At 51.8% G+C, this 19,203-nt stretch overlaps 1 protein-coding gene and 1 long non-coding RNA gene across 2 annotated transcripts in view; one reads left to right on the forward strand and one right to left on the reverse strand.

Moving 5' to 3' along the window:
• ARHGEF17 (Rho guanine nucleotide exchange factor 17) overlaps positions 1–19,203 on the reverse strand; it is a 244,111-nt gene that overhangs the window by 44,009 nt on the left and 180,899 nt on the right. Inside the window, exons 4-5 of the mRNA XM_074954998.1 lie at positions 11,443–11,559; positions 10,179–10,271 (exon numbers count right to left, since the gene is read on the reverse strand). Of these exons, the coding sequence (XP_074811099.1) occupies positions 10,179–10,271; positions 11,443–11,559 (210 nt within the window). The remainder of the gene's footprint in view (positions 1–10,178; positions 10,272–11,442; positions 11,560–19,203) is intronic.
• On the forward strand, positions 3,824–17,388 carry LOC141988905 (uncharacterized). The gene is made up of 3 exons (XR_012639866.1): positions 3,824–4,432; positions 12,447–12,494; positions 15,234–17,388. It is a non-coding gene; the product is annotated as an uncharacterized LOC141988905 (long non-coding RNA).

Below are 19,203 nucleotides of genomic sequence, written 5' to 3' on the forward strand. Positions count from 1 at the left end.
CCCAGTCTCTATTCAAGCCCAAGTTAATTGTATCCAGTTTGCAAATTAATTCCAATTCAGCAGTCTCTCATTGGAGTCTGTTTTTGAAGTTTTAGATGAAACTTGAGTGTAATAACATCATAGTCTATATTTCTCTTTGAAGTTTGTAGTAAACTGTCTATGAACTGCTTGAAAGGGTAATTACCTTATGCTAATCAATGCAATTAATTACCTGTGTATACATAGGAAATAGGAAGTTTACTTCAAAGCAACAATGTATATTATGTATTCATTGTCCAAGGAATGCCTGCTGTGTTATCGGCTGTCAGGAGGCTATCGTAGCCTCACAGAGTTCTATAAAAGAACTCTAGGACCTGATCCTGTCATCTCAGATCTGCTTGAACTTTATCAGGGGAAGTTAAGTCACAAGACTGAGATCTTTTGGATTACCCTGCACATTCTCATGGAACATAAAAAAGGCCATACTGGGTCAGACCAGAGGTCCATCTAGCCCAGTATCCTGTCTTCCGACAGTGGCCAATGCCAGGTGCCCCAGAGGGAATGAACAGAACAGGTAATCATCAAGTGATCCATCACTTGATGATTACCTGTTTTGAACAAGAATTTGAACAAACTCTATACATGGACAGTAACCTATTAAATTGATTCTGCAAGAACTTTTACAAGTCAGCAGCTCACCATCTCTGCTATGAAACTGACCTAAGAACTTTATTCATATCTGTAGGTATAATGATCTTTTATTCACAAGAACTTTTTCTTTTTAATAAATCTTAGATTAATTAATACGAATTGGCTGTAAGCGTATATTTGGGTGAGATCTGAAATATTCATTGACCTGGTGGGTATGTGTCCGATTTCTTGGGATCGGTAGAACTTTATATATGGTGAATAAGATTTTAAGTAATCCTCACCAGATTTGACTTGGCTGTCTGGATGGGAGCCCAGGGCTGGACTGCTTTAGGGGAGCTGTATTTCTGGCTTTTTGGGTAAACAGTAAGGTACTGTAGAAGCCGTTTTGTTGCTGGCTTGGTGAATCTAATTATTTGAATAAACTACCAGTTTTGGGGATAGTCTGCCCCATTCTTTACAGTTTGCCCAGATTGAGCATTCTCAGAGTGACCCCTTCCAGCAACCACAGTCACAACATGGAGCCCAGAAGCAAGGGCTAAAGCCTGATTTGGGTGTGGCTGATAATTCCCTGTCTGATAAAGAACATTGCCAGCTACACTGAGTCACTGAGCGACTTGACTATTACGACCTTTATCCTCCTGCCCCCCTCCTGTCTATGCTCCTCACTTGTTGTGACAATCTGAATTTAGTTTGTACAATGCTCGGGGCAAGGACTGTGTCCTGTCTTTTGTGTTTTGTGGAGGCATTTTACGCATTTCTGGGCACTCAAATAATCATCATCAGCTTTTGAACAGCCCCATCAGAGGACTGCACCTAAATCAACACTCCTGGAGTGTTTGGAGAGTACGTGCAAAAGACAGCAGCAGAAGGGAGTGAAAAAATGAGTGGTTGCATGGCTGGAGAAGAATCCTGTTTCCCACTCAGGTTTCAGAAGCCACCGTTCCCATTATTTTCGCAGGGCACTGACTGAGGGCTTGACTGTTTGGGGATAATGGGGAAGATTTCGTAGGCATGTTCATTTGGTCTAGTTATTAATGTTCAGAGCTCCAGTCTCTGATTTTTTTGGATGCAGTCTGAGATGGTTCAATCAACGGAGGTGACCGAGTGCATATTCTCTGGAAATGGCAACACTTGTGGTTTAGATGTATTAATTCCGTGAAAAACAAAAGCAGCAAACACTTCCCCAGTTCATAGACTTTCAGGCCATTATGGTTATCTGTCTATCTAGGGTGTTTATATGCCACCCCCTCATTACTGTACAGTACCTCACAATCATCTAGTCTGACCTCCTGCATTACCAGAGCCAGAGAATTCCTGTGGTTGGACTAGGGTGCATTTTTAAGACAGTTTATCCTGATTTGAAGATATCAGGTGGTGGAGAATCCACCACATCCCTAGGTGAATTGTTCCAATGGCTAATTACCCTCACTTTAAAAAGGGGCACTTTATTTCTAGTCTGAAATTATCTAGTTTCAGCTTCCAGCATTGGATCTTATTATGCTTTTTGCTTGCTAGATTTAAAAGCCGTTTTCTATCTGAAATCTTCTCCCCAGGTAGGAAGCTTTAAACCATGAACAAGACCTCCTCCCACCACCCCCAAATAACCTTTGCTTTGACATGCTAAATAGATCAAGCAATCTAAACTCGTTGCAAACAATCGCTTTACTCTCTAACAACAGCCTATTTTATTTACAGAACTGAAATACTGAGAATTCAGAGATCCTGAAATAAAAGCCATTTGTGGTAGCAGGCTCTGTCAACTGCTTTATGTTTTTGCTTAAGTAAATAGCATCTTGTTTCCTAATAGGTAACATTTGATCCTTTCAGCAGAGTTATTTTTAAAACCCCCAAAGGGACTAATCCAGAGCTCAGGATAAAAAATTTGAGGGAGGTCTTTAGCTTTCCTGGTCAGGTGGCTAGTGATAAATCAGATTTCACAGCTGGCCTCTAAGAACTTTAAGGATGCTCTAGAGGATTACCTGGTGCTTGACCTGATAACCAGTTTAACTACCTGTAGGCACTGGTTAAAAATTCTTCCTATTTTGCCTGGAACGCCACCCCCTGCTGGGTGAATTACACTTCTCCCGTAGTCTGCACAGTGTCTGTGCGCTGACAGCTTTGGCAATGCCCCTTGGCTTAATTCACTGTGGAAACCTCAGATGTCTGGGTCTGTATGAGGCACAAAAACAGTATTTACTTGTGCATGGACCAGTGAGATCATTCCATTTGCTGCAAATATTACTGTAACAAAGACAAGACATGGGAAACTGACTGGCTTGGATCCCTTATTTTCATTAGCAGCCAGCCAGTTAAAACACATCCATAATTAGGTTCGGGTGACCGCTAAACTATTGGCATTGAAGGCTTGAGGATGACAGATTGTGGGTATGCAAACCATCAAGAAGAGCACTGGCAGACAAACCGATGGCAGCAGAAACAGGTCAATTACTAAGGGTCAAAACAAGTGGCCTATATGTGGCAAGTTAACAAAAATGAGGCTGTGATCTTGTCTAAAAAACCTTACAGACTAAGCAAGGTCAGATTCACTGCAAGTCCCAGGACAGGAGACCAGCAACGGAAACCACAGCTGCTGTAGGAAGTGGCATTGTTACTGCGCAAGCCAGGGAGATGGCATCGACTCCATGTCCCATGGGGCACTTTGTGATGAGCCATAGAACAAGAGGCCTTAACGAATCATGGCCATTTGAGATCCTGCAGCCCTTCTCACGTGAGTAGCGGCATTAACCCCGGCATCCTGGCCAAATTCAAGCTCTGCTAATTACGTTTTTCTTCTTTAAAGCTTCTTCTGTAGCTTTAGCTGGATACAGTGATTTTTCTCCCTACTTCCTGTACTAAACTGTTGCTATATTTTACCCCAGAGGTGGCAGCGTTTCAAATTGGGGCTTAAGTGACGTCTGTAATATTGGGATCCTTATTATACAGTGTGATTTTTTTTTTATGTGCCGTTCCTAGAAATCCCAGTTCAAACGGCGACTATTCCCATGACGTGTGTGTTTAAAGAGGAGCTAAACTGCACGTGTGGGGTTGGCATCCAGCCGGCTCCAATGAAAAAAGAAAAAAGTTAGCTTCAACTTTCTGAAGCTGAACCTTGGACTCCTGCAGCTGCTCTCCTTAGCCAGAGCTTTCTCGAGAAGGCTGGACGAACTAATGATGCATGTTTCCTACCACTGGGAGAGTGACTGGAAGAGCAGAGGTGCTGGCAACACCAGCAGAGCTGTGTGGTGCCCGTGGACAATTGGGTTATCAGGAGCGACTGGACGGAACCAGGAGCGATGGCGGGGCTGTGTGAAGAAACTTGAACACTGACAGCCAGCCCTGAGAGTGGTGACTGGCGGGTACACTTTTCTGAGTGACAACGTGAAATCTCTCCTGCACCCTGGTGAGGGAATAAATGATTGCCCCTGAGGAATGAAAGGCCAGTGGACAAATCAGGGGGAAGAAGGATGGAGGGAGCCCTGGTCTCGGACAAGGTTTTCAGCTCAACGTGGCATCTAGAGCCCTGATACACACAGACATGGGGCTGGCAATGCTTTGAATCTGCAGTCACTGAACTGGATGGCTGGTCTGCTGTGAAAAGGACGTCAGGGTGGAGGACGCAGCTGAAGGGAGCACTGCTGCTTGCTTGCCCGTGGATCTCGTTAGCTGCCTCCGTGGCTGCTTGGGGGGCAACGGCGAGGAATAGGATATTGCACTCTGCTCAGTAGCTGGCGACAGCACTTGGGAATGGCCAGAGAATCCACAGTAGTGGCGTGAACGCAGCCCTTGCACAAGGCCAGCGAAGGTCAGTCTCTCCCTCCCCTCCTTCCCAGGACTCTTCCCGTCCCGATCCCCCTCCTTTTCTCCCCAATTCTTCCTGTCTCTCCATTCCCTCTTTGGTCTCACGACTGGAACTGCGAACAGACGTTGTCCCTCAGCGTCAGAGGGTCAGATCACGGCAAAAAAGAATTTCCATTCCCAACAGGCTAAGGTGGTTTCTACCCTAAAGGCCGAGTAACAGCCACTTCCTAGAAGCCAATCCGATGTGCTCCCTCTCAGCCAGGCCTGGGACATGTCTGCAGCAGGTAGTGCATAATCCTCCCGGGCAGCCATCAGCCCCTGCTCGCACAATCCCTGCTCCAGGCTGGGCGGTTCCTTTCAGCAGGGTGGAAAGGAAGCTGCAGCCCATGTTGATGATACGAACACTATGCAAAGAGTCTCCGGATCATGTAGATCCATTTCTTCTCAAGATCCTAAAGTGCTTTCCAGACATTAACCCACCAGCGAGGTAGGAGAGTCAGTATTGATGCGCCTGGTTCAGAGATGGCTCAAAGAAGCCCAGAGTGGTGCAAGGTAAATGCCACTGTCTTAAGCGATCCCTATTAGAAGATGAACTATCCTTGCACATCTCCAGAGCTGGAAAGTCTACGCCTCTCCTTGGTAGCTCGTTTCACCGTCTAATTCTTTCGAACTATAAAGTTCTCCTGTCCCTAATGCTTAAGCTACATTTCATCTGCAACAGCTGATGCTGGAAACTTCTTGTTCTGTCCTCAGTGATTACTAAAAATAATTGGGCCTGGCCTTTATAAACATCCTGTTTGATATTTGCAGGTAGCTATTGTGTGTCACTGCAGCTGTCTTCTCTCTAGACTGATCATTCCCTTCTCAACCTTTCCCCAGGGCCCCATTGCTCTCCTCTGAGCTCTCTTCAACCTCTCTAATCAAGCTGTCGCTCATATAGAATTACATACATTGGGCCAAGATGTTCAAAAGCAACTAGTGATTTGGGATCACTCTGTTTTTTGGGGCCCAACTCAAAGCACCTTAATGAGGCTTGATTTTCACAAACTGCTCCCCACCTGCCTCTACAAATTGGGCCTGTCTCAAGTTGGACACGCAAAATGACTTGTCACCTTTGAAAATCTTGGCACCTCCAGCCCTGGAGAGATGCTGTAATGTATATAGTCTAAGTGCAAAGCAATAACTAGTTAATAAAGCAGCAGCATTCAGCAATTCTGTATTAGCTATCCATGTCAGGCTCGGGTGTGTGTTTGGAGGCTAGTGTCCTTGGCTCACTGGAGACACTGCACACACCATAATGTAAGAGAATAATGCCGGGGTACTTCTTCCATCACTGTACAGACCAAACCAAATCCACTGATCCACGCACCTCCGAACTATGGGGGAGTGCAGGATCCAGATCCAAACTCTGCAGTTTGGGCTCTTGTCCAGGAAAGACCAGAAACCAGGTCTTAGTCAGCCATGTACTAGCCCGCGTCCACACTAGAGAGAGCTGAAGGGAGAAGCTAACACAGAAGTGGAAGGGTTTTGTGTGTGGAGTCTAGTGGGGATGCAAATAACTCATGCTAAATCGCTAATGATGACAAACTCGGATTATCCGCTACATTTGCAGTTGTAGTGGATCGAGCCATGTAATCTGAATTTCCTTCTTCCTCCCCAGCTCCCAGCATGGCTCCACCATGTAACCAAAGCTGGGCAAAGCACTTGCATTCAAGTACAAATCCCTCTGAAACTTGCCTAGTGTCTGGATTTCATTACAAAGGTAAAGCTCAAGGAGGACCTTGCTGATAGGCGGGAGGCTCCTTTGTAGTGAATCCAGGCCCTGTTTTAAACGATCCACAGTTTTACATCAAAATCATGTGATGCTAGCAGCTCTGCATGGTTTCAAAATGAAACTAGGCGAACCCCCCTGGCTTGGACTCTGTTTCACACCAAGATCTGGGGTCACCAGAACCTGCAACTCATCAAACCTAAGCACAGGGGCCATGGATCCTGTGCAAATAAAAATGGAAGGACCTGGTTGCAAAGATCTCTGCGATAAGAAACTGCTGCAAGTCTGTTCATCCGCTAGGGTAGTGAGCATGATGTACGAACCTAGACAGGCACAACTTTACCCAGCTCTATCCAGAAGGGGCTGCTTTGACAACAGTCACTGGAAATACCCTTAATTGCAAAGTCTGGGGGTGTTTGATCCAGTGATCTCTAGACATCTCCATACATCCAGGGATTTAGTCTGGCCCCATCTCTGTATGTAGGCATCTATGTATTTAGGCTTGTGGAGGGTGCTCATTGCAATTCTATCAGAGTGCTGTTCTTATTGTTAGCATAGTGTCTAGGATCCACGGTCACAAGCCTGGGCTAGGTGCTGATGCTGTACGATCACAGAACAAAGAGATGGTCCCTGCCCCTATGAGCTTACAATCTACGCACCTACCTTTAACCTTTACTCCCTGGCTTTACCCCTTTACACTTCTATACGAGTGTATGGTACCAAATTCACAGCCATGTAGAACTATACATCCCACCAGCACCAATCACAGGTTCACAAAGACAGCCAGGACAGAGCTCAGATCCTCCAGCTCCAAAAGCACAATCCTCTAACAGAAGAAGACTCGCCACTGGCTGTTGGAAGTACAGGGCTTCTGACACACAGTTCAGCCATCCTGACTCCATCCAGTAGAAGGCAGTGGCCACACAGACACACTAGCCAGTACATTACAATATGAAGCTCTGGAGGCAAACCGTTCTGCAGCTGCAGTTCTAAGAGCTGCTTTCTCTCCTCCAGCCCTCGGCCAACCAGAGCAGAGATTCAAAGTCATAGTCTCTGGGTCAGCGTGAACATTTAGCAGGCAGAAAATACCCTGAGCGTGGCTGGTTTTACCCGCGCTGCACACCCTCTCGGGAGGAAGGCTGCAGGGCCAAAATGCCGCTTGGATCCCAGCTCCCTCGAACCCCATGAGGAGAAACGCTTTTACAAGTCTCCATTTACTGCACCAAGACCAAAGCTCCACTCAACACCACGGGAAACTGGCAGCCCTGGGAAGCCTGTTCTAGGCACATATTGCTGCCCATTGTACTGCTGCAAGGTTATAGCCACCTGGGGCTCACTGCCCACTCCCGCCCACCTTTCTGCAAAGCAAATGCAGGTTTGTGTGCCAGCGGCGATTAGCTCCCCCGCGCCAAAGAGCCGGCCGCCAGCCGGCTAAGCAGTGCTGCGGCACGGTTACCACAGCCACCCCTCCGTGTGAGCCCGCCCAGCAGCGGGACAGCAGAGCGTTCTGGTGTCACCACTTCAAATCCTGGTGACTGACAGCTGGCGGCTGCTAAAGGGGGTCGACGTGAGAGAACGCAGATGGGTCTCACCGCTGTTCCGAGGGGACAACTGCCCACAGCCCAAAAACCCAGTCGGTCGGTGCTAACAGGCAAGTCTCAAGAGAGCCCCTGGACTGGACAGGCCATGGAGACTGACCTGCCCTTTCACGCCCCAAGCTGGCCTTTCCGGGCCAGGGCAGCTGGCCCGTTGGTGGAGCGCTGTCGGGGACACTTGCAGAGCTGTGGCCTGTGCAGCCTCCTGCTGAGAATTTCGTCTTCCAGACCCGACAGTCCGGCACCCCTCTTCTGTCCCCTGTATTCTGTTCAGTTCTGGGGCCGTGGTCCCTCCCGTCGCTGAGGGGGTGGGGCCTTTTGTTACCCACCCCCTCAGGATTTAAACAGACCGGCCCCTCCCGTCGTCGCTGGTTTCACCAGCAGACGTTTAAGGCGCTCCTTACAAGCAGCTCTCGCTCTAAGGTCTAGACCAGTGGTCTCCAACCTTTTTATGCCCAAGATCACTTTTTGAATCTAAGGGCAACCCAGGATCTTCCCCAGCCCTTCCCCAAGGCCCCACCCCTTCCCCAAAACCCCACCGCGCTCACTCCATCCCCGCCTCTCTCCATCGCTTGCTCTCCCCCACCCTCACTCACTTCCACCAGGCTGGGGCAGGGGGTTGGCATTCCTGAGGGGGTGCAGGCTCTGGGCTGGGGCCGAGGGGTTTGCAGTGTGGGAGGGGGCTCTGGGCTGAGCCTGAGGCAAGGGGTTGGGGTGCAGGAGGGGGTGAGGGGTGCAAGCTCTAGGATGGAGTTTGGGTGTAGGAGGGGGCTCTGGGCTGGGGCAGAGTGTGGGGGTGCAGGAGGGGGTTTGGGGTGCTGGCTCTAGGAGGGGGGTCAGGGCTGGGGCTTGGGGTCCAGGAGGGGGTTCGGGGTCCAGGAGAAGGTATGGGGTGCTAGCTCTGGGAGGGGGCTGGGGGTTGGGGTGCAGGAGAGGGTTCGGGGTGCAGGGGGTATGTGGTGCTAGCTCCAGGAGGGGGCTGGGGCTTGGGGTCCAGGAGGGGGTTCGGGGTGCAGAAGAAGGTATGGGCTGCTAGCTCTGGGAGGGGGCTGGGGGTTGGGGGGCAGGAGAGGGTTCGGGGTGTAGGGGGAGTATGGGGTGCTGGCTCTGGGAGGGAGCTCAGGGATGAGGGTTGGGTGCGGCCTCCTGCCAGGCAGCACTTACCTCCGGTGGCTCCCGGTCGGCAGCAGGCGCAGCGAGGCTAAGGCAGGCTCCCTGCCTACCCCAGCCCCACACCGCTCCCAGAAGGGGCCAATGCGCCCCTGGGGTGGGGGCAGGTGGCTCTGCGCGCTGCCCCTCTCTGCAAGCATCGCCCCTGCAGCTCTCCCGGCCAATGGGAGCTGCGGGGGCGGTGCTTGCAGCCAGGAGCAGAACGCGGAGGGAGACCCCTGCTCCCCCGGGGCCGCAGGGCTGCACTGGCCACTTCCGGGAGTAGCTTGGGGTTGGGGTAGGCAGGGAGTCTGCCACAGCTGCCTTAGCTGAAGCCACACTACGCCGCTGGAGATCGCGATCGACTGAGAGATCCTCTCGGACCATTCAGCCCTGCTCAGCTGACTCAACTGGAAAAAACACCTTTTGGCCAGGGAAGTCAAAGGGCAGTTCTTAGCTGGGTGAAGCACCTGTTGGTCCTATTGATATCAATGGACCGGAGAGGACACGACATCCTTCCAAAGCAACTCACAAGCGCCTGACCCGAAAGCAACGGAAGTGGGACTCAAATTCAGCTCCCTGACTTCACAGCAGTGAACCACACCTCGCTCGGCAAGCCCGCACCAAGCTGACTCAGGTACAGTCTTCAAAGAGGGAAAAGGCCTATTGGCCTAGTTCAAAAAATAACTAGATAGATTCATGGAGGATAGGTCCATCAGTGGCTATTAGCCAGGATGGGCCGAGATGGTGTCCCTTGCCTGTTTGCCGGAAACTGGGAATGGGCGATGGGATGGCTCACTTGATGATGACCTGTTCTGTTCATTCCCTCTGGGGCACCTGGCATTGGCCACTGTCGGAAGACAGGATACTGGGCTAGATGGACCTTTGGTCTGACCCAGTCTGGCCGTTTTTATGATCACCCATCCCATCCCCCACTAATGCAGGATCGCTCCCTTCGGCGTGTCCCTGGGGACTCTGTCCAAGCTGAATGTGACCAACTCTACAGACAGGAATTCCATCAGCTCCTCCGGAGTTCACCGGGTGACCAACCTCACCGCATCCAACTTACACCTCTTCCCGACTGCCCAGCCTATCTGCATTGCCCCACAGATGGCTTCACGGCATTCCTCTAGGAGCCTGCAGGCCAGTGGGGACAGCCCCAGCAGGCTGCCGTGCTGCTCTGGAAATGCGGCTGTGCCATTGCGGCGCGCTGGCCCCGCCCTGCCCCGCCTCACCTTGACAAGCAGCTCGTAGCGCGGGATCCTCTGCACAGGCTTGATCATCAGGTCCGACAGCGCTTGCTTCTCTTTGTTCTCCCGCATGCTTTGCTGCAGAACAGTGGGGAAGGGAGTGGGAGAGGGGGTTCTCGTCAGAAATGGGACTAACGGCTCACGGGGACTGAGCCGCACGGGTCACGGCTGAGAACATAGCGAGATTCAGTAGGGCATTCACACAGCCATCAAGAGTATCCAGCGTTATCATCACCAGCAGCAACAGTTTTGGAAGGGATATTAAACCTCGTCCTTCAGGGCTTCGCCAATCTGGAGCTAGTAGAGACCAGGATGAGAGCTAACGGGGGGGCAGGTTACCCCACATCTCCCCATTGCAGGGGTCTTGTGCTTTCCCCTGAGCATCTGATTCTGGCCACTGTCACTGGACTGGATGGACCTCAGATCTGATCCTGTTCCTACAGTCTGAGCCTCAGGACATGCTACAGTCAGTCCCAGACCATGCACAAAACCACGGCTAGGTGGAGACTTCAGAGACAGCATCAAGATCCAGTACCTTGGGAATCCCCAGGCTAGAAACTCATCCTCGTCTCCACCACTGAAGACTGAACCAAGGAGGCGTGGCTAAATGGCTTGGGGGAGTGGCCAGCCCCTCTGCCCCACTCCGAGCCTGCTAGCGTCCCTGAGCTTGGCCAACAGAGACATAACGCCTCAGAGTTGATCTGCTACATGTCCACAGGCCCTGTCTGCAGAGAACAGCAAGGGCATAATCTGGCTCCTATGGGGATCTCAGTGAGAATGAGCCCGGTCACTCCCATGGCGTCAGACTAGTGCCTGGGACTGGGGTGTTGGAGCAGGAGAAGCTGGACGGGAAGGAAGAAAGTTCTTATTCAGACACAAGAGGCAAGATGCTCAGCTGGTGTAAAAGGGTGCAGCGCCAATAAAGTCAATGGAGTGACACTGATTCACATCAGCTGACGATGTGGAGTGACACCGATTCACACCAGCGGAGGAGCTGGCCCAAATATCTGCAATAAAAGAATCAGGAACATGGAAAAATCCTGGCCAGATAAATTCAAATTTGTTCCCTCCAACATTTTCTTTCCCACGCCCCTCGCCCCTATCAGAGTGCTCCAGCACGATGCCCCTTGAACCCCGGTCAGTGGAGGGATGAGTCTGGCCGCTCATCTCTGGACATGCATTAACTGTACCAACTGAGCTGCAGAACCAAATCAGCTGCTCAGCTACCCCTGCCGGGATGGCAACCTACCTCCAGGAATTTCATAAAGGCCGGCCTGGCTTCCTTGGCTACTCTCACGGCATCCTTGGCATTGAGGAAGTTATCGATGTATGCGGAATAAATGCTCACCAGGATGTCCTTGGAAAACTGGGGGAGCAAAACAGAGAGACCAATGATGGGGGTCTTCCAGGATGAGAGGGAGGCTTTCTGTGAGCATGTCATACAGAGAATACCAGGGAACAAAACCACACGAGCAACCCTGGGGTTGGGAGGAGGGTCTGGAAAAGGCTGGAGAAGCAGAGTCCCCACCTTTGTCTGTGTAGGGCCGACTGTTCCCTGCTTCACCCAGGCTTCCCATTCATCTGGTGACCTTCTCATCAGAGTTTGCTTTTGTGCTCCAGACAATACGAACGTAAAGCTTAACATTAGTAAAGCCAAGTATTCACGGCAGCTGTGAACTGGGGGAGTTTCTGCCGGGGCTGAGCTAGAGCAGTGGTTCTCAACCAGGAGTCCGGGGTCCCCTGGGGGAGCCCACGAGCAGGTTTCAGGGGGTCCTCCAAGCAGGGCCAGCGTCAGACTCGCTGCGGCCCAGGGCAGAAAGCCGAAGCCCCACCACATGGGGCCGAAGCCAAAGCCTGAACCACTTAGCTTCGCAGGGGCCCCTGTGGCATGGGGCCCCAGGCAACTGCCCTGCTTGCTACCCCCTAACGCTGGCCCTGGCTTCTATATGCAGAAAACCAGTTGTTGTGGCCCAGGTGGGCCGGGGAGTTTTTATAGCATGTTCGGGGGGCCTCAGAAAGAACAAGGTTGAGAAGCCCTGGGCTAGAGCATGTCCTCTGGAGACCCGGTTCGTTTTCTAAGAGGACAGGGGAGATGGCCTTCCTCCACAATAACGTGTGTGTGTGTGTGTGTACATGTGTGTGTGTGTGCGTGTGCACGTGTCTCTAGAAAGCACATTATGGATGAAATCTGGGCAGTCTGTGAGATGGGCTGATCACCTCATTTAACCTCCAGCTCTCTCTTTCTTGACCTAGGCGCTTCCCGCTGCATTTGCCGGGGCTTGCCTGCCATGAAGCATGAATGTGAGTTTCAAGACTGCTTGGAAGAATGGATGAATCGATTCCTAACCAGGGGCGATGGAAGCTCCCTAAAAGTGGGGGGGCCACCAGTGCCCGAAATGTGGCTCTGCCCCCCCCCACACCATCTCTTCCCCCGAGGCCCCACCCCACCTCTTCCCCCCAGGCTCCACCCCCACCCCGCCTCTTCCCCCCAGGCCCTGCTCCCACCCCGCCTCTTCCCCCCCAAGACACCACCCACCAACTTGCTCCCCTCTCCCCCTATCGCTCACCCTTACGGCTGGTAAAAAGTGGTGGGGCCATAGCCCCCTGAACCCCAGTTCTGGCACCCCTGTTCCTAACCCAATCCTATTTGTTGGCTGACTCAATATACACTTTGTTAGACTGTTGCTGTGTTTGCCATGAGGATAATTAATAACATTGTCAATCTCTCTCTCTCTCTCACACACACACACACGCACGCATGCGTGAGCAAAGCCTGTGCCATCCAACTGTCAGCTGTTTCCAACCTGGCATCTCTTTGTCTTTCAAAACCTCATTGCTTCTATTGCCCAAGCTGACATGTGTAATCACAGAATCAGCGGTGCTTTAAAAGTTCTGTGTTTGTACAGCACCTGGCACAATGGGGTCCTGGTCTGTGAGTGGGGCTGGTAGGCACTGTGATAATATAGATAATTAATAATAAATTGGGACTGCAGCACCTGGTTCATCAGGAAAGGCTGCTGAAGGGCTATTGGAAGCATTTAGGAAGACAGGGTTTCTGGCCCAAAAGCCTGGATTGGGTATCTAGCCATCTCCAGGAAGGAGGGTCTCATGGTTACGGTGGAGGAATTGGACTCAGAAGACCTGGCTCCTATTTCTGGCTCGGCCACCGGCCTCCTGTGTGACTTGGGTGAGTCACTTAGGACCAACTGCTGAGACCCACAGAAGGAACACAATGAAGTGGATCGGACAGCGTCATCTCTAGGGCTTTTTCCGCCCCCTTCTTTACCCTGACCCGTCAGCAGGAACAATGGATGACTAGAGGTGTATCGTCCAATAACAGTCTCCTTTCCCCCGGGATACAGTGATGAATGTCAGATAATTCTATATGGATCAGACGAACACTGAGCGTCAAGACGCTGCTGCCAACCCGCGAGCGACAGCGGCTGGTACTCAGCAGTGATGCTAGAGGGGCACATTGCCAGAGCTGTGTAGAACTGGATTAGCACAGGGCCCTGTGGGACAGGATTGAGGACGGGAAGATGGACTCAGATATTACAGGAGGACTTGTGGCACCTTAGAGACTAACCAATTTATTTGAGCATGAGCTTTCGTGAGCTACAGCTCACTTCATCGGATGCATACTGTGGAAATTGCAGAAGACATTATATACACAGACACCATGAAACAATACCTCCTCCCACCCCACTCCCACCATCCGATGAAGTGAGCTGTAGCTCACGAAAGCTCATGCCCAAATAAATTGGTTAGTCTCTAAGGTGCCACAAGTCCTCCTTTTCTTTTTGCGAATACAGACTAATACGGCTGTTACTCTGAAACCTGTCAGATATTACAGTGACGGGGCCATAACTAGACAGAACAGCAGGCTGCATGTCAAGATTGAGGTGCATTGGCAGAGCTGGGGGGTGCAAGAATGCACAGGGCAGGATTGGGGTGCACTGACATAGCTGGAGTGCGGGATGGCACTGGGTTAGATTGGGATGCAGTGGCAGAGTTGGGGGCAGGATGGCACAGGTCAGGGTTGGGGTGCAGCAGCAGAATTGGGGGGCAGGATGGCACAGGTCAGGGTTGGGGGGCAGCGGCAGAGTTGGGGGCAGGATGGCACAGGTCAGAGTTGGGGTGCAGCAGTAGAATTGGGGGGCAGGATGGCACAGGTCAGGGTTGGGGGGCAGCAGCAGAATTGGGGGGCAGGATGGCACAGGTCAGGGTTGGGGGGCAGCGGCAGAGTTGGGGGCAGGATGGCACAGGTCAGGGTTGGGGTGCAGCAGCAGAATTGGGGGGCAGGATGGCACAGGTCAGGGTTGGGGTGCAGCAGCAGAGTTGGGGGCAGGATGGCACAGGGTAGGATTGGGGTGCAGCAGTAGAGTTGGGGGGCAGGATGGCACAGTCAAGATTGGGGTGTATTGACATAGCTGAGGTGGACGATGGCACAGCGTTAGATTGGGGTGCAGTGGCAGAGTGGGGGCAGGATGGCACAGGTTTGGATTGGGATACAGCTTCAGAGTTCGGAGGTTTTCCAGCCCCCCCACTTTCAAGAAGCTGCTGGCTCCTCCACAGGGGATGGGAAAGCAGCCATCCCATAGGCCCAGCACTCCTGATGCAGGGTTCTGGATCAAACCCAGACTGTTTGATCCTCTAGAACTGAGGAGCAAACCCCACCCACCGCTCAGTTCCCCATCACATGCTTCATTACGATACAGTAGAGGATGTGAGTCAGAGATATTAAGGTCAGAAGGGACCACTCGAACATCTAATCTGAGCTCCTGCATAACACAGGCCACAGAATTTCCCTGAACTGATTTGTGCGTCACGTCCAATACCGGTAGCTGAACCAGAACATACATTTTAAGAAGCATCCAACTTTTTGATTTGAAGATTTCTAGTGATGGAGAAGCCACCACGACCATTGGTAAATTGTACCAGGAGTTAATTACCCTCAGTGTTCAAAATTAGCATCTGATTTCCAGTCTGAATTTGGCTAGCTTCAAAGGCCAGCCAATGGATTGTGTCTTTGTCTCCTAGATTGAAAAGGCCAGCATAAACCTGGAAGGCAGAACATCAGTGCAGACACTGTCTAGATTGCCTCTAGAGGAGGAATCAGAAGAGGGCGAAGATCTGGGAAAAAACTTCCTGGTCACTCCTGCAGACATTGTGCGGACCTGTTTGTGGCTAGAGAATCCGAAGCCCAAGGACGAAGTGACGGTAAAGGATGCAGTACGAAACCTGGTAAAAGGGCAGAGCAGGGGAGGAGATTCCAATTCTGCAACAAGACGGTGACGTCAGACCCGTCTTAGTGTCAGTCATGAGCTGAACGAGGCCAGGCTGGACTTTTGGGGCCAGATACCCCCAGTCTAAGAAGCTGTCGAGACAGTGAGAATGACTGCGATTACACTGCGGAGCACTGTTCTGGGTAACATCCCATCCCCGAAATGCCAAAGAAGTGTGGCAGTTACTGGTGCCTATATTGCTACAGTGGGAAGTTTATGAAGCCAGGCAGGATCACGGGGGGCATTCTGGAGACAGGAGCACTCTTGAGGTTACGAGATGAAACTGTTACTGGCCCATGATGGGTAGCGACATGCAATCGTAGATCTGTCAGTGCAAACGGCATGCCCTAGCCAAGGATGTGTTTCCACCCACCCGAGCCCCTTCGATGTGTACTAACATGACTGCTCCAATGGAGATCCTAGCGATGGACTACACATGGCTAGAGAGATCTTCAGAGGGGTATGAGAACATTCTGATTCTCATGGGCATGTCTACCCAATTCACCGTCGCTGTTCCAATTAGAAACCAGACAGCGCGAACAATGGCCAAAGTCCTCATAAAACACTGGTTCATGTACTATGGTTGTCCGGCAAGGTTACACTCAGATCAGGGGAGGAATTTTGAGTCAGAAGTGATATCTGAATTGTGCAAACTGTAAGGCATAGCCGAAAGCCTAACAACACTCTGTCACCTGCAAGGAAACGCTCAGTGTGAGAGGGTTAACCGGACAATTCACAACATGCTAAGAATGCTCCTGCCTGAAACAAAGCGAGCCTGGTTGGAACATCTCCCTGTGCTGGTGTTGGCATATAACTGCCATGCCCATTCATTGACGGGTTACGCTCCTTTTATCTCATGTTCGGGAGAGATCCCAGGTTGCCATTAGATATTCTGGACAGAAAGGGCCCTGAGGACGATGAGGTGACCAATTTTGATGAGCGGGTAAGAGGTCACCATGACAGGCTGAAGACAGCCTGTGAAGTTGTTCTCAATACAACTAAAGACACAGCCCAACGTAGGAAAAGGACTTTTGATTGCAAGTCCAGTGGGGCTCTCATCAGGCCTGGTGACCGTGTACTAGTTCATAACCATAGACACAGGGGGTGCTATAAAATACAGAACAAGTAGGAATCGAATCCCCACATTGTAGTTGCTCACAACAATCCCAAGCTGCCAGTTTACACTATCCGGCCTGAACAGAGTAGTATGCATGGATCAGCTAAAACATTTCACTCTTAGTCCGATCAGATACCATACCAGGCATAGATCAGCACGCCCTGAGGAGACTGAAACCAATGCGGGGGGATAGTTCTAGTCCCACAAACCGAATACTGAGGGGAACAAAGTGGGGGAATGGCCAGATCCCTCAAACTGACCCAGTGTTACCCGGGGCAGGGGAATGGAAAATATGGGTAATGAACCAGCAGTCTTAAGAAGGTCCCAGAGGGCTAGTCAGGGTGTACCGCCTGTTAGACGTAGAGATGCTTATGTTATTGGTCCTGTTTAGTGTTTTAATGAATGTTAGCATGTATCGTATAAAGAAGTGGACATGGAACGTTAAATATGTTCAGTGTTCTTTTGTTAATTGTTAATCGTTTTTATGTAACACGATGCTGGTGAATATTGTCAGTATGGGACCTGGATGTGCTGGCGTGAACATTCTGGCTGTGGTGTAATTTTAGCAAGGGGGGGACTGTTGGCCCCTGACTGAAACTTAGTGGGGTTTTTTGGTTGGCTAGCTCCCAGTACTAAAAGAAAGGGGAAGGGCTGATGAGAAATCGATAGTCCCCAGGGCCAATGGGGAGAGGCCAATGCAGCAGGTCAGCCTGATTGACAGGGCAGACAGGCCAATGAGGGAGACAAGAGCACGGGGTCCCGACCTCTGTGTGAGCTGGAGCCTCCGGGGCGGAGCGGGGCAGAGCTAAGGAGAGAGCAGCAGCCAGAGCCTGAGGAGCAGCAGCCGTGCTGAGGCAGAGTGGAGCTGGAGCTGGGGCAGTCCGGAGCCGGGGGTCGTGAGCAGTTGGGGAACACGACGGGGGGACCCGGGGCAGCGGGCCCAGCGCAGGGAGATGCCCCCAGCCAAGCGGTCTGGCAGGCCGGACTCGGAGGGGGATCGTTACCCCGACGGGGCGGGGGCGACGCTGGGAAGAAGGGCCCTGCCACCCAGGGCCTGAGGGCATGTGGCCACCACCAGAGCAAGTGTCCGACCCACGGCATCCCTGCAGCACGGCCAGGGCCTGGGCAGGAGGCTGGGCCGTGTGAGGAGCAGACTGTGAACTGCCCTCACAGAGACGCTGGTTGTGATGTCCCCGTGTCCCCGAGCGGGGTGATCACCTTTCCCATTTTTTAAAATCGGTTGTTGTTCAATAAATTGTATGTGCTTTGAACTATATGCAATGATCAGTGGGTAAGGGAAACATCCAGTGCGGAGAGAGCACCCCGGAGTGGGGACACCCTCGCCCCTGTCCTAGCGCCCACGACAAGATTGGCGGTCGAACCCCACCAGGAATCATGGGCCTTTAAACCCCAGCTCTTTGCCTCTGTACCTGCTCACCCTGGGCAATGGCCCTGCACTCTCATAACATGAAATATGGCTGTAGTAGCTCCAGTAAATTACGGACACACAGATCTCGGGCTTCGGAGTACTACAGCCGAGTGGGAACACCTGATGCGCAGCCGGCCTGGTCCCCCTCCCCAGAGCAAGAGCTGCCACCTGGCAAGCAGCTGTGCAGTGTTTCTCTCCTCCCTGGCTCAGCTGCAGCTTGATTTTAAACAGCATCAGAGCAGGTGGCCGGGAGATGTTCCGAAGTCTAGCGTTAGCCCGAGCGAGGCAACCCTTAGCACTGTGTGGTTTCCAGCTGGCCCAAGCAGCGTGGCTTCAAACAGCCCACAGCGGCCACAGGCTCAATTGGCTCCTGGCTACGGCATGGCCCTGCTCCTGCCAAAATCAAGGAGAGGGCTGAAAAAGGGATTGGGTTTGGGATGGAGCACTAGGCCAGGCTTGCCTCTCGTGTGTGCCATCCCATTACCACTTCTCCCCAGCACTGGCATCGCTTCCTCAAGGCAGGGCTTGGAGCAAGAGCCTTTATACAGCTCCCTTAATCCAAATGCAGCCCCCCAGCTCTTTGCTTGTTCACTTCAGCTGCAGGGGGGATTCAGAGAACGTCTTCTGCAAAAGCTGGATCTTGGCCAGGACACCAGGTTTACTATTCCCACAAAGGGTCAGGAGCTGGGGTTCTAGGTCTTATTCCAAATACCAGCCCCCGCTTTGTCCCCTGTGTGGTCAGTCACACCTGATCAGAGTGAGTATAGAACACTACCAGATCACAACGACGGGACCAGAACCTCAGTCCAGCTCCACTGGCTTCAATTCAATGATCCGGTTATGGGTCAAATCTTCAGCTGGAAGTCAAGCCAGTGCCACCAGCTTCAGTTCAGCTGCACCAAGGGACACTGGCTGGGGAACAGGCCATATAGTGTTTTGCACTCATTCTTCACAGATGTAAGTGGCAGTACAGGGTGCAAGGTGGTGGAAAAAGCAGCCCAGCTCGTCCAGGAACACAACTCCTTGGACGCTGGTTTACTACTAACATTCTGTGGCTCGTCTTTCCACTTAAAGGTTCCCCACCCTAGCACTTGAACAGAGCCTGCTTAGCGCAGGAAGGACGGCAAGAGAAACCAAAGCCGTGTGTAGACTGTGACCCGGGGGGAGGGGAGGCACACA

The sequence above is a fragment of the Natator depressus genome, chromosome 1, assembly GCF_965152275.1.
Source record: "Natator depressus isolate rNatDep1 chromosome 1, rNatDep2.hap1, whole genome shotgun sequence".
Classification (NCBI taxonomy): Eukaryota; Metazoa; Chordata; order Testudines; family Cheloniidae; genus Natator; species Natator depressus.